The sequence below is a fragment of the Macaca fascicularis genome, chromosome 12 (genome assembly GCF_037993035.2).
Source record: "Macaca fascicularis isolate 582-1 chromosome 12, T2T-MFA8v1.1".
NCBI classification, from domain to species: domain Eukaryota; kingdom Metazoa; phylum Chordata; class Mammalia; order Primates; family Cercopithecidae; genus Macaca; species Macaca fascicularis.
The window spans coordinates 97,667,252-97,681,093 of NC_088386.1; the positions used below are offsets into that span (position 1 = coordinate 97,667,252).

The 13,842-nt window shown below is 40.6% G+C and overlaps 1 protein-coding gene across 2 annotated transcripts in view; it reads left to right on the forward strand.

Moving 5' to 3' along the window:
• CDK15 (cyclin dependent kinase 15) overlaps positions 1-13,842 on the forward strand; it is a 91,818-nt gene that overhangs the window by 40,849 nt on the left and 37,127 nt on the right. For both annotated transcript variants that reach the window (XM_005573940.5, XM_005573941.5), the window contains exons 9-10: positions 2,266-2,359; positions 9,876-9,939. In XM_005573940.5, the coding sequence (XP_005573997.3) occupies positions 2,266-2,359; positions 9,876-9,939 (158 nt within the window). The remainder of the gene's footprint in view (positions 1-2,265; positions 2,360-9,875; positions 9,940-13,842) is intronic.

Sequence of the window (13,842 nt, forward strand, 5' to 3'; positions counted from 1 at the left end):
GCTTATCTCTTAGTGGATCATTGCTAGCAACCAGGGTGTTTTTAAGCATTTGACCATTTTCCATCACTTTTATTCGCCTTCATATATTGTTTCATTTATACCCTTAATATCTCTTGTTTTAAAGACAGGAAACAAAAAGAACATGGATATTTAAACACAAGCTAATGAGGAACTTTAAAATAACAATAATTCTACAAATTTACCTCAAGATACTCTACCAGATTCATAAGTTAAATTTATCTGATCAAAATTCTTGTATCACATGTCAAGATGTTTCTTATACAGCAAAAATCAGTAGAAAAGAAAAAATAGGCCAGGTGCATGGTGGTTCACACCTGTAATCCCAGTACTTTGGGAAGCCAAGGCAGGAGGATTGCTTGAGGCTTGGAGTTCAAGACCAGCCTGGGCAACATAGTGAGATCCCGTCTCTATAAAAAATATTAGAAAATAAAAAAGAAAAAGAATAAAATGGGGCTTTTTAAAAATTGGCAATAAGGCTGGGTATGGTGGCTCATGCCTGTAATCCCAACACTTTGGAAGGCTGAGGCAGGTGGATCAATTGAGGCCCAGAGTTTGACACCAGCCTGGCCAACATGGTGAAACCCTTTCTCTACTAAAAATACAAAAATTATCCAGGCATGGTGGTGCATGCCTGTAATCCCAGTTACTCGGGAGGCTGAGGCAGGAGAATTGCTTGAACCTGGGAGGTGGAGGTTGCAGTGAGCTGAAATTGCACCACTGCACTCCAGCCTGAGTGACCCTGTCTCAAAAAAAAAAAAAAAAAAAAAAAAAATTGACAATAAAAACAACCTGTTGCTTCATGGAGGACAAACCTGCTTGCAAAGCTCACTCTGATATCATTTTTTAAGCAAAACTCTAAGAACAAGCCAGTCAGTTAAGTTAAAACCAAATATTAGATTATGAAAAGAGTTTTTGTCTATTTTTACAGGATAAGATACAAATAAATTTCACTCTTTCTTTTAATATGTACTCTGTTCCCAAACCAGAAACAAAGCAGTTTTTAAACTTGATTGTCAATAAATCTGCTTTCTCCTACACAATCAATGAAAAGTAATCTAAACAGTGTATGTCAGGCCGTGTGCAGTGGCTCACATTTATAATCCTAGCTTTATGGGAGGCCTAGGCAGGTAGATTGCTTGAGCCCAGAATTTCAAGACCAGCCTGGCCAAGATGGTGAAATCCCGTTTCTACTAAAAATACAAAAATTAGCCAGGCATGGTGGCAGCTGCCTGTAATCCCAGCTACTTGGTAGGCTAAGGCAGGAGAATCGCTTGAACCTGGGAGGCGGAGGTTAAAATGAGCTGAGATTGCATCACTGCACTCCAGCTTGGGCGAGAGAGCAAGATTCCACCAAAAAAAAAAAAAAAAAAAAATTGCAGAATCGGTGTCGGCAACTTGGAAGAAAACTCTGCAAACAAAAGTCCTCTTTTTTTTTTTTTTTTTAAACTCCTAGGAACCAAATTGTTGTGGAGAAGGAGCAAATCAGACATGTTTAGCAACATTCTTTAAGCAGGAGTCAGAAGTAAGCTAACACTACATAACTGCTAGGCCAGCTTAGGAGCCCAGGACCGATGACTCTCAGTTGTTTTATGGATTATTTTAAGAAATGCTGCATCATCAAATTCTTAATATAGAGGATGATACATAGATAAGTGTAGACATCAAAGAGTCTGAGTCAAATGCTGAATGTGGAAAAGTTTTAGGAATACCTAAACCAATTTATTTTGCTTAATGTTTCTCTTTTTCATGTACAAGTATGCAATATGAGAAAATAATCTACATTTAATTAAATTTATAACAGCCCTTTAATAAGTATAAAATGAACATTCCGATCACATCATAGTTTAACTTGCATTTTTTTTTCTTAATGGCAAAAATCCAATGATGCTTCTTACAATGATAGCATCTTAGACTCAATGAAAAGTGGGGATGAAATGAAATTTGGGGGTGCAGTACCTTCCCTTCTTCTCCTAAAACAGATAATGAGCTTGAATGATCTATAATGTTTGCTAACTCTACTGCTTTCCTAACTGCTTCTCGTGGTGTTCCATTTTAATAAAAAGCTGTGGGCTGTTCTTATTTTTGTTTGACATGGGGACTTTTTTTTGGCCCAAGACTTTTAATATCATGTGGTCCCTATTTAACTCTCCCTAAAATATTTCTCGGGAGGAGAAATTCTAGTAGTTCAGTTTCGCTTGTATGATTTCTTTCAAAGTGTCAATTTACTCTTGTTTCCTTTGCTAGGGGTGCAGGCTGCATCTTTATTGAAATGTTCCAGGGTCAACCTTTGTTTCCTGGGGTTTCCAACATCCTTGAACAGCTGGAGAAAATCTGGGAGGTAAGAGAAGAATTCTTGTAAAGAAAATGGAATATCTGCGTTTTAAGTTTTGAACCAAATTTGCCTTACAGACAAATGAAGCAGTCCATCTGCTTTGAGATATTAAGCCATATATTAAGATTGTAGAAACTGTAGCATTTGCCACAGCTATAAGCACTCTGGGAATGTGTGGTCAGGAAACTCCCTGTTGCCCCATAGCAGCCCATGAATCCAGCTCACTGAATGACATTCAGGTCTCCTGCTACCCATCATTATTATTGTCTTAACCTCCCCAGGGCAATTTCTGCCATTACTACTCAGACACGCCCCTACTTTGCTACCTCCAGTTCTAATGCTACCATATATTTGGCCCTGGATCTTTGTCAACTGAAAATAAGACAGAGAATTTTCAACTGGGTACAGTGGCTCATGCCTGTAATCCCAGCACTTTGGGATTGCTTTGAGCCCAGGAGTTCAAGACCAGCCTGGGCAACATGGCAAAACCCCGTCTCTACAAAAACATACAGAAATGAGTGGGCTGTGTGGCGCACACCTTAGTCCCAGCTACTCAGGAGGCTGAGATGGAAGGATTGCTTGAGCCTAGGGAGGTCGAGGCTGCTGTTAGCTATGACAATGCCACTGCACTCCAGGCTGGGCAACCAAAAAAAAGACACAGAATTTTCATAGAACCCTGATAGAACAGAGGCTTTCCATCTCAGTGTGAGAGAAGTGTACCATTTATCATGCTTATCCACAACCAAGTTCCTAAAGTGTCAAGGTGCCTTTGTGTGTGTATGTGGCTCCATTTCTTCATTCATTATTTATCCCTACCTCATTTGCCTACGATATGCTTTGTTTTTATGGCCCTTATATAATACTACAGTCATACTATAGTCATCTGTATATTTCCTTTTTTGGTCATATTTTTATTGTGGTAAAATATATAAAACATGAAATTTACCATCTTGACCCTCCTTAAGTGTACAGCTTATCGGCATTAAGTACATTCATATAGTTGCGCCACCACCACCACCATCCATTTCCAGAACTTCTCTATCATCCCTAACGGAAGCTCTGGACCCACTGAACAATAACTGCCCATCTTCCATCCCCTAGCCCCTAGTAACCTTTAATCTACTTTCTGTCTCCCTGAATTTGCCTCTTCTAGGTACCTCATATAAGTGGAATCATACAAATTTGTCTTTTTGTATCTGACTTATGTCATTTAGCATATTTTTAAGGTTCATCCATGTTGTAGAAAGTGTCAAGGTGCTTTAAATCGGCAGGGTGCAGGGGGGTACTTTATTACTTGCTATCCTGGATCCCGCTCTTTGTCTTCTGGCTAAAATAAAATGTACTTTGTGAAATTAAGACATTTTATAGAGATTAATTACTGACATTAAATTTTCTTCTAGAAACATGGGGGCTATTATGAAGGAACATGGGAAAAACTGGGAAGCATTCACAACTAAAAAAAAAAAAAAAAAAAAAAAATCCAAGCCAAAAGACTTTTTCTAAAAACGTCCATGCAAGGCAGAGAAATCCTTTCTTCACATTGTGAAGAAAGGTGCTATAACATCATCTAAGCTGGAGACAGCCTACTGTAATAGCTCTGAAGTCAGAAGACCTGGGTTTGAATTCTAGCCATTTTCTAGCTAAATGAACAAAAGCAAGTTATATAGTCCCTCTGAACTTTCATTTCCTTGTCTGTAAAATGGGAACAGTGATAAGGACTTTCTAATTCTTGCTTTGAGAATTCCATGAGAACAAATGCATAACAAGCTCCATGCACCATAAATGCTCAATAGATGTTTGCTTTCTTCCTGTCTCATACAAATTGTTGTACGATGTTTCAGTAACCTAACTGCTAGCAAATATTACCTGAAATTTAACCTGATTGTTCTCTTCTTTCACTTAGCAGTATTACTTCTTGTCTACAATAGAGGAAGCACAATTGCAGTTCTGATACTGCAATGACCTTTTATACATTTGCAGAGTTTTTCCTGGTCATTTAATCAGGAAACAACACTTAGTGGTTATTCACCATATATAAGGTAACTCTATAAGACTCTACAAGGTCTTGTAAGAAGCTGTAAGCCAAGAGGGGAAAAAAACAGAATAAGAAAAACACATGATCTGTATTTTCAAGTGTTGTTCAGTCTAGGTAGAGCAATGGTGAAGTATAAGTAAATATATGTGAAACAAACATAAGCTATGTATATATGTAAAAGGATGTATCTAAAGATAGTTAATATAAATTGTAATAGTGAAATAAGATGTGCTATTAGGATATCTGAAGAGTAGTTTATTTGAAAAAAATGTAAGTATATCCTTATGTGCTATTAGTATTTGAAGAGTTGTATATAAACTGATTTTTTTTTTCTTTTTTCTTTTTGTTTTTTTGAGACAGAGTCTCACTCTGTCACCCAGGCTGGAATGCAGTGGTGTGATCTCGGCTCACTGCAAGCTCCACTTCCTAGGTTCAAGCGATTCTCCTGCCTCAGCCTCCTGAGTAGCTGGGATTACAGGCACATGCCACCACGCCAGGCTAATTTTTGTATTTTTAGTAGAGACAGGATTTCACCATGTTGGTCAGGCTGGTCTCAAACTCCTGACCTCATGATCTGCCTGCCTTGGCCTCCCAAAGTGCTGGGATTATAGGCGTGAGCCACCGTGCCTGGTCTTGTAGACTGATTTTTAAAATACAATATACAGTTAGGCACAGTCATGTGTGCCTGTAGTCCCTACTGCTTGGGAGGCTGGCAGGAGGATCGTTTGATCCCAGGAGTGTGGGCAACGTAGTGAGACCCCCATCTCTAATAATAATAAATATAAATTTAAAATAACCCTTTAAAATATGACATACTATCTTTGAATGACGATACAATTTAAAAAGCAATCATTTTATGATTCTTTAGTGTACAGTTGGCACAGCACTTAGAAAAATCATAGAATAAAGTGAGCAAGATGCTTCTCAAGGCCTGATCACTCTTTAGGACTCACAATGGGCTAGGTACTATGCTGGAAAGAGAAAAAATAATAATTTTCTAACCTGCTTGAGACATAGTGGTATAAATGATAACGCAGCTGCTAAACATGATGACTTTCTCACTTTGTCCGCAGAGCAAGAAACTACAGATGCAATAACAAAATTGCATTCAATGAACATGGGACTGTAGATAACAAACTAACTTCATTTCTTTGTATATATGCCCTGTATTGGGATTGCTGGATCATATGGTAGTTCCATTTTTAATATTTTGAGGAAACTCCATACCATCTTCCACAATGGCTATGCTATTTACATGCCCACCATCAGTGTGCAAATGTTCCCTTTCCTCCGCATTCTTGCCAACACCTCTTTCATCTTTTTGATAATAGTTGTGAGGCGATATCTCACCATGGTCCTAGTCTTCATTTGTCTAATGACTAATGATATTGAGCATTTTTTCATATACCTCTTGACCATTTGTAGGTCTTCTTTTGAGAAATGTGTATTGAGGTTTTTAGTCCATTCCTGCTACCATAACAAAATCCCTTAGACCGGCCATTTTACAAAGAACAGAAATTGACCGGGTGTGGTGGCTCATGCCTGTAATCCCAGCACTTTGGGAGGCCGAGGCGGGTGGATCACCTTAGGTCAGGAGTTCAAAACCAGCCTGGCCAATGTGGTGAAACCCCATCTCTACTAAAAATACAAAAACTAGCCGAGTGTGGTGGTGGACGCCTATAGTCCCAGCTACTTGGGAGGCTGAGACAGGAGAATTGCTTGAACCCAGGAGGTGGAGGTTGCAGTGAGCCAAAATCATGCCACTGCACTCCAGCCTGGGCAACAGAGTGAGACTTCGTCTCAAAAAAAAAAAAGGAACAGAAATTTATTTCTCACTGTTCTAGAGGTTGGAAAATCCAAGATCAAGGCACTCACTATATGCTCTTGTCCAGTAAGAGGATTTGGCTTCCAAGTTAGTGCCTTGTGGCTGCATCCTCCAGAGAGGATAAATGCTGTGTCCTTACGTGGTGGAAAGGCAGAAGAGCAAACGGGCCTGGCTAATTCTCTCTAGCTCCTTTATAAGGGCATTCATCTCCGTCCTTGTGTCCTAATCACCCGCTGAAGGCCCCACCTCTTAATACTGTTGCATTGAGGATAAAGTTTCAACATGAATTATGAAGAGAACACAAACATTTAAACCATAACAAGTGCTTTGCCCACTTTTTTTTTTTTTTTTTTTTTTTTTGGAGATCAAGTCTCACTCTGTTGCCCAGGCTAGAATGCAGTGGCTTGCTCCCAGCTCACTGCAACCTCCGCCTCCCGGGTTCAAGCAATTCTCCTGCCTCAGCTTCCCGAGTAGCTGGGATTACAGGTGTGCACCACCACACCTGGCTAATTTTGTATATTTAGTAGAGACAGGGTTTCACTATGTTAGCCAGGCTGATCTCGAACCCTCAACTTCTGGTGATCCGCCTGCCTCAGCCTCCCAAAGTGCTGGGATTGCAGCGTAAACCACCGCGCCCAGCCCTTTGTCCACTTTTTAATGGGGTTGTCTTCTTGCTACTGAGTTCCTTGTATTTTTTTGATATTAACCCCTTATCAAATGTATGGCTTGCAAATATTTTCTCCCATCGTAGGTTATCTCTTCACTCTATTGATTGTTTCCTTTGCTGTGAAGACACTTTTTAGTTTTATTTATTCGCATTTGTCTATTTTCACATTTGTTGCCTATAAGCAGGTTAGAAAATTATACAGATTATAAATAGTTCCTGAATTTGTGTTTTACTAAACACGGCCTACACAGATGAAAATAGGAAAGCTACTTCAGAATCTGTGATATTTGATGTCAGAAGTGCATGTCTGAAAGCAATGGGTCCATTCTAAATCTCTTAACCTCTAACCAAAATTTGTTCTCCATTTATCCTGAGATCTCATTCTTAGGAATAAAAACACATTGAGAAGTCCTGAATCTTTGTTTTACTATTTTTCTGAAATGCCTGTAGTGTATGTGTTTACATCTAAATAATAGCTGTCACCACTTTCTGATCAATTTTAAAAACTGATTTTAAATAAGTGTTTTTCATAAATAATCCTGGATTTAGTTCTAAAATCAGAAAAAACTATGCAAACTTTAAATCCATTAATCAAAATGCTTTTAGTTTCCTTTCCAACAAAGGCAGATAAACAGCCCCTTCAGACCACTGTGGTTTGAAACATAGCACTCACTGGCTGCCTTTTAAGGGCCTTCAGGGAGGGAGTAAAACAACAATTTTTGGTTTTCAGTTTCCCAGACAGTGAAGGAGAGATTTAGTAATTTTCTCAAGTGAAAAAGAATTCAATAACTTTCAAATAGAAACTGAGGTCAAATTTCCAAATAAAGTATATTGAATTTTTGTTTAAACTTTTAAAATCTCAAGCTTAAAGCTTTGAACGTAAGATTAAAAAAAAATTTTGGTATCCATTTTGTTGGCTTTAGTTAAATATCATACAAAGTAACAAACCTTCTGGTAACTGTCACCTTAGAGAAAACATGATAGTGGTTGTTATGTATTTCTCCTATTGTTTTCTCTTCATTATATTTGCTTTCTTTTCATTGCACTTTGCCAGCCAACAGAGGATGTATGGGTACATGTGATTCACACCCCCTTGTTTACACATGCATCTGTGCAAATACATAAGGTGGTAGGTTCAAAAAGAAGAATTAGCTTCCTGTCCCCTGGCCCTCTCCCACAAAAGAAGAATTAGTCCAGTTGGTTTTTCAAAATGGATTCCAGGATTCTTAGTGTTCCCTCGGGCTCAGGGTGGTTGATAGGAAAAGTCTGTAATCCTCTCAGTTGCTTTTTAGTTTGTTTAGGGAATGGATCAAAGAAGGAAGATTTTACTGGGTGGCATGATTTTTTTATTATATGAGGGAAAATAGCACTTCAGTGTCTTTTGTTTAAAGACAAGCTTAACAGATGCCAAAAAGTACACCTCTCAGCCAGAGTCCTAGTCAACAAGCTGATAGATATTAAGATTCTGGATTCTTCATTGATTATATTCAGTCATTGTTGGGCAATTGACTCCCTGCCGTAATAATTGGGCCAGTATCTATAACCAGCATTTTACGGATGGATTCGCTATACTCTTTCTGTAAGAGATGTTTCTAAAAAGAGTTATAGTGAGATATGCTTCTAAGAAAAGTTATACTACAGTAGTGTAATGAAAGCTACTAGTGTTTTATTAGTATTTCACAAAAACAATGTTACTCTAGCTACCATATATGACTGCCTATGGGCTTTTATGATTATTCTAAAAAAATACTAAGGTATTGCCTACTGGGGAACTCAGTAGCTCCATCCAAAGTCTGAGCTGTTTGGGCTTTGTACTCCAAAAGACTTTATTTTCATACATCTTAACTAAAAACTAAGGCTTTAAATTGGTAATTCAAGGCTGGGCGCGGTGGCTCACACCTGAAATCCCAGCACTTCGGGAGGCCGAGGTAGGCGGATCACAAGGTCAAGAGATCGAGACCATCCTGGCTAACACAGTGAAATTCCGTCTCTACTAAAAATACAAAAAAAAAAAAAAAAAAAAGGCCGGGCACGGTGGCTCAAGCCTGTAATCCCAGCACTTTGGGAGGCCGAGGCGGGTGGATCACGAGGTCAGGAGATCAAGACCATCCTGGCTAACATGGTGAAACCCCGTCTCTACTAAAACTACAAAAAAATTAGCCGGGTGTGGTGGCGGGCACCTGTAGTCCCAGCTGCTCCAGAGGCTGAGGCAGGAGAATGGCGTGAACTTGGGAGGTGGAGCTTGCAGTGAGCCGAGATCGCTTCACTGTACTCCAGCCTGGGTGACAGACCAAGACTCCGTCTCAAAACAAAAACAAAATCGGTAATTCAAAGCATAGGGCAGCTCTTTTTCAAGTGATGTTGTTCCCATGACAATCCATTAGTGAAAAACCAAATACCATATTCCAAGCTGCTAGTCACAGAGAAAACAAGCAGATGAGATGAATGTGATAGAAAGGACTAGAGTTAGTTTTGGGGTCATCTGTAGCCAACATTCCATTGTGTGAAGGTCAGTAATCTGAATCCTTTTTAATTTGAGCACATTGGGGAACAGCTGAATACCCATACTGAGGCATAATTTAGGCTGTCAAGTGTCTCCTGTCAATATACATATTGTCATCTGATGTAAGGCAAAGAGACAGTCACTCCTGCTTCTTTATATCCCTAGCTCCCAACATGGTGTCTTAATGCATGATGATCATGCAGTAAATCTTTAGTGATGAGAACATGACTTTAAGCAAGGCTGTATGATCTGTCTCAGAACAAGTGAGTCAGTAAGAATGCAGGCCCAGGACCATAGGAATGTATTACAGTTTTGCCCAGGAAACCACAAACGTTGGAAACACTCAGAGTTCTTTCCTGTATACATCAGCTAGTGTCATGCAATGGGACATATATCGGTTCTTCCCTTATCTGTTCTGCATGTCTCCATACCTCTTCCATCCACCTCTTCTCCCCACCTCACCTGTCTTTTTCTTTGTTTGGCTTTATATAGGTGCTGGGAGTTCCTACAGAGGATACTTGGCCGGGAGTCTCCAAGCTACCTAACTACAATCCAGGTAACATTGATCTGAGCTTCCGAATACTCTGAGAATTAGTAATGTAAGGAGAGAACTGGCCACACTAACAGGGCGTTCTTCTTGTATTATGAACTCAGCAGCAAAGATCGGTGTAGAGGAATTTCTACATTCATATATTCCCTGACTAATCTTTGTATGAGGAAGACACTGAAATAGTAATTGAGGTTAGACCAGTTCCCCAGCTCTGTAAAACAAGTAGCAAGCTGAATATAATTTGAAGTGACTATTACTGTGGATTCCACATCCATTGTCAAATACCCAATGGCTCAAAAGAACAACTCAAAAGATGGGCTCACTTTTGGGCCCCCTGATTGTCATAAGTTTATGGATTAAATTGTTAAATTTCATAAGTACAAAAAGAAAGCTAATGCAACAGAACAGAGGTAGAGGCTCGCTAGGCCTAGGACATGCCAAGTAAGCTGTCTCTAGGTTATACTTACTAAGAGTTCATTCATTGCCTGTAAACCTGACACTTGGTCATTTTCTCTCACATTTGGTCTTTCAAGACTGGCTTCTGGGATGGATTTAGAAGTGCTAGAAGTGTTATCCATGGGGAAATTCTTTGAGAAGTTGTTGCAAGGCCACATCGGAGGGATCAGATTAAGCAGTAGTCACTTCAAGGATGTTGAGACAGAAGGGAGGAGACAGGCATTGAACTACAGGATGAAGGATCATATTAGAAGCTGAAGAAGCAAATAAAGACCATGCCAAAGCTGAGCTCTCACTGGCAGGGTTAAAGGGGAGGTAGAAAGGTACAGATAAGGACAAGGTTAGGGTGGATGTGCTCCAAGCCAGATTTTCTAGTCTATAATTGTTCCAATACTAAAAACGAAATCTTCCCAAATTGTTGTCCTTACTTTTTTTTTTTTTTTTTTTTTTTTTTTTTTTTTTTTTTTTGAGATGGAGTTTTGCTCTTATCGCCCAGGCTAGAGTGCAGTGGCACGATCTCAGCTCACTGCAACCTCCGCCTCCTGGGTTCAAGCAATTCTCCTGCCTCAGCCTCCCCGAGTAGCTGGGACTACAGGCACCCACCACCATGCCCAGCTAATTTTTTGTATTTTTAGTAGAGATGAGGTTTCACCATGTTGGCCATGCTGGTCTCGAACTCCTGACCTCAGGTGATCCACTTGCTTCAGCCTCCCAAAGTGCTGGGATTACAGGCATGAGCCACTGCACCTGGCCTGCTGTCCTTACTAACTTTGGTATGAGATTATCCTGGAAGGGTTTCATAAGAGCAAGAAATTTTAGATAGAGTTAAAATGTGATTAAAGAGGAAAATAAAAGACATAGGGAGCCGGGGACTTTTTTTTTCTTCTTTTCTTCAGCATCCAATACTTTTGTTTACGGCTATCCATAGGGATCAGGCATCTTGAACCACCAGGATTATGGAAGCTCTACAGCAAGCTAAAGACTAACTGTAAAGTCCTTTCTGCTGCTGTGTGAATGGTTATATCCATTACCAAAGGCCTTAAAATCATTTGCAAATGGTTTATGATTTCTAACTATTTTTCTAGAGTTTAACACCTGAGAAAAATGCCATTCTCTGGTCACAGGGCTTGGAATAGTGCCTATTTCCATTGGTCTGAGATAGAGAAAAAAGAACAAGTTTCTTGTGGAGCCATGGTCCAGTCTGCAAATTGCTCCTATCTCCAGTTGCCATGGTTTCCAGGAGAACTTGGCTCTCATCTTTTCCTGCCCTGCCTGTACTTCTCCCTGTCCACTGTGTTCTCTATTTTCCCTCAGCTTCCTAACTGAGGATGCCAGCAGAAGTTCAGAGTCACAGATGGATTGTAGGAAACAATTTGGATGATGCCAACACAAAGCTACTGTGGTGGGCATATGCTGCTCCCCCAAACTTCAGACATTTGGGTTTCAGGTTGGTTCAGGCAATCAACAGTGATCCTTAATACAAAATGTCTTGGTGAGAGCAATAATCATAGAAACTTGGCCAAAGTGCTTCCCTGCCAGATTGTGTGCTTAATAAGATAACTGGGTTCCAATAAAACAGAGAAAATATGTTGTATTTTTTAAAATTTCCTGTTGTTTCAAAACAATGTGCAGTTTTTCTATATAAAAAGAAAAGTCTCCAGGCCCAACATCCACAGGGCGCATCATCCATTGTTTTTCTTTTAAGTTTCAATTTAATTCGAATAGGTCAAACATTTTCAGGCACCTACTATCTGTCAGTTGCTGTGCCATGTGCTGGGGCTACATAGATGGAGAGGGTCCATTCTTGAATCTCTAGTGTTTGAGTTTGGATTCATTCATCCACACTCTTTCACCAGTTCTCCTTGTTACTGGGGTGCTCATTTGTGAGCCCTGCTTCCATAGCTTGAGGAGTTTGTGGCTGTGGGCCAGGCTGAGCTTATGGAGCAAAGGGAATTGGAACCTTAGCCATAGCCAAGATGTCTAAACCTGGATTTGGAAATCTTAGAAGTCCAGCCTATCTTGAGCCATGGGGTCAGTACTATCGATAACTCAATCCCAAGGACTGTGTTTTAAAAGGGTCTTCAACATCTGCATTTCAGGAACATCCCCTTACATGAGTCAATAAGTTCCTTTTGAGCCACCCCCTACCCATCCCCATCCCTGAGCTGCTGTGGCTTCTACACACTTGAATGTCAATGATTAAGGGCAACAGAAGACAAGCTGGGAGCCAGGAAAGTGTCACAGATGAGCACTGTGTCAGCAGCATTCTGGATGAGCTTCCCATTCCTCTCCTTTTCATTCTAAGTAGTCCTAGGAGCCCCCAAACTTTGAATCAGCCAGTACAATTTTGAGGGAGTCCAATTGTCCGAAACTTGGGAGAATCATCCAGTGTCCATCTACACCCATGCCACCATTTCTAGGCCTTATCTGGACACCTCTAGGAGGACAGCAAAGTTTCCATTTGTACAGCTTTTAAAAAGTCACCTGATGCTGACCCAGCCGGACAGATTTCTCTGACAGTTAACTGTTTTCTTGGAGCTTTGATGAGCGGGGTTGTAAGTTTTCTAGCCATCAATTCAGATTCTAGAGCCTGATTAAACCTGGGCAAGGTAAGAGGGTTGTGTGATTTTGGAAACTTACTTTTCCTTTCCTTCCCTCCTTCCCTCCTTCCCTTCCTTCCTTCCTTCCTTCCTTCCTTCCTTCCTTCCTTCCTTCCTTCCTTCCTTCCTTCCTTCCTCCCTTCCTTCCTTCCTCCCTTCCCTTCCCTTCCCTTCCTCCCTCCATTCCTCCATCCATTCCTTCTCTCTCTTTCCCTCCCTCCTTTCCTTCCTTCTCTCTCTCACTCCCTCCCTCCCTTCCTTTCTTCCTTCCTTTCTTTCTGTCTCCCCCACTCCCCGTTTTAAGCAAGCTGGCTGAGAACTCTGTGTCCTCCACTTCAAAGGGCCAGTTGTCTTATTTTGATGTGGGCAGATTGAAAAGTAGGCTTTGAAAAGTAGGCGCTTTTTTTGTTTAATCTTTTCTCCTGGGATAGCTTTCAGAGCAATATATCCAAGTGTCAGTGAGGGGGTTCTGACGAGCACGGGTTCCCAGACTCTCAGCAGGATCATTCTCTAACAGAAATATAAAAGTGAAATATTAAAAACCCTGGAACGTGAACTCCATCTGCAGAGTACCCAGTATCTTGCCTGCTTGCACCATGGGAAAAAAAAAATCTTGAAAAAAGAGGGAGGAGAAAAAAAGTGTTTTGAGTTAGAGGTTTACAGGTTTAGTAGAGCATAGTAACATCCCCTCAAAGAAGTGGGTGTTGCTCTGTGACCCCCCAAAACGCTCCTCCTTTGACTCAGCCGCCAGAACACTCACCCTCCTCCGGCAGTACACCCCCTTTTCACATGCTAACTGAGGGGCCCGTGATTGGCTGAACAATAAACTGGTCACACTTGCTAAAGGGCTGCC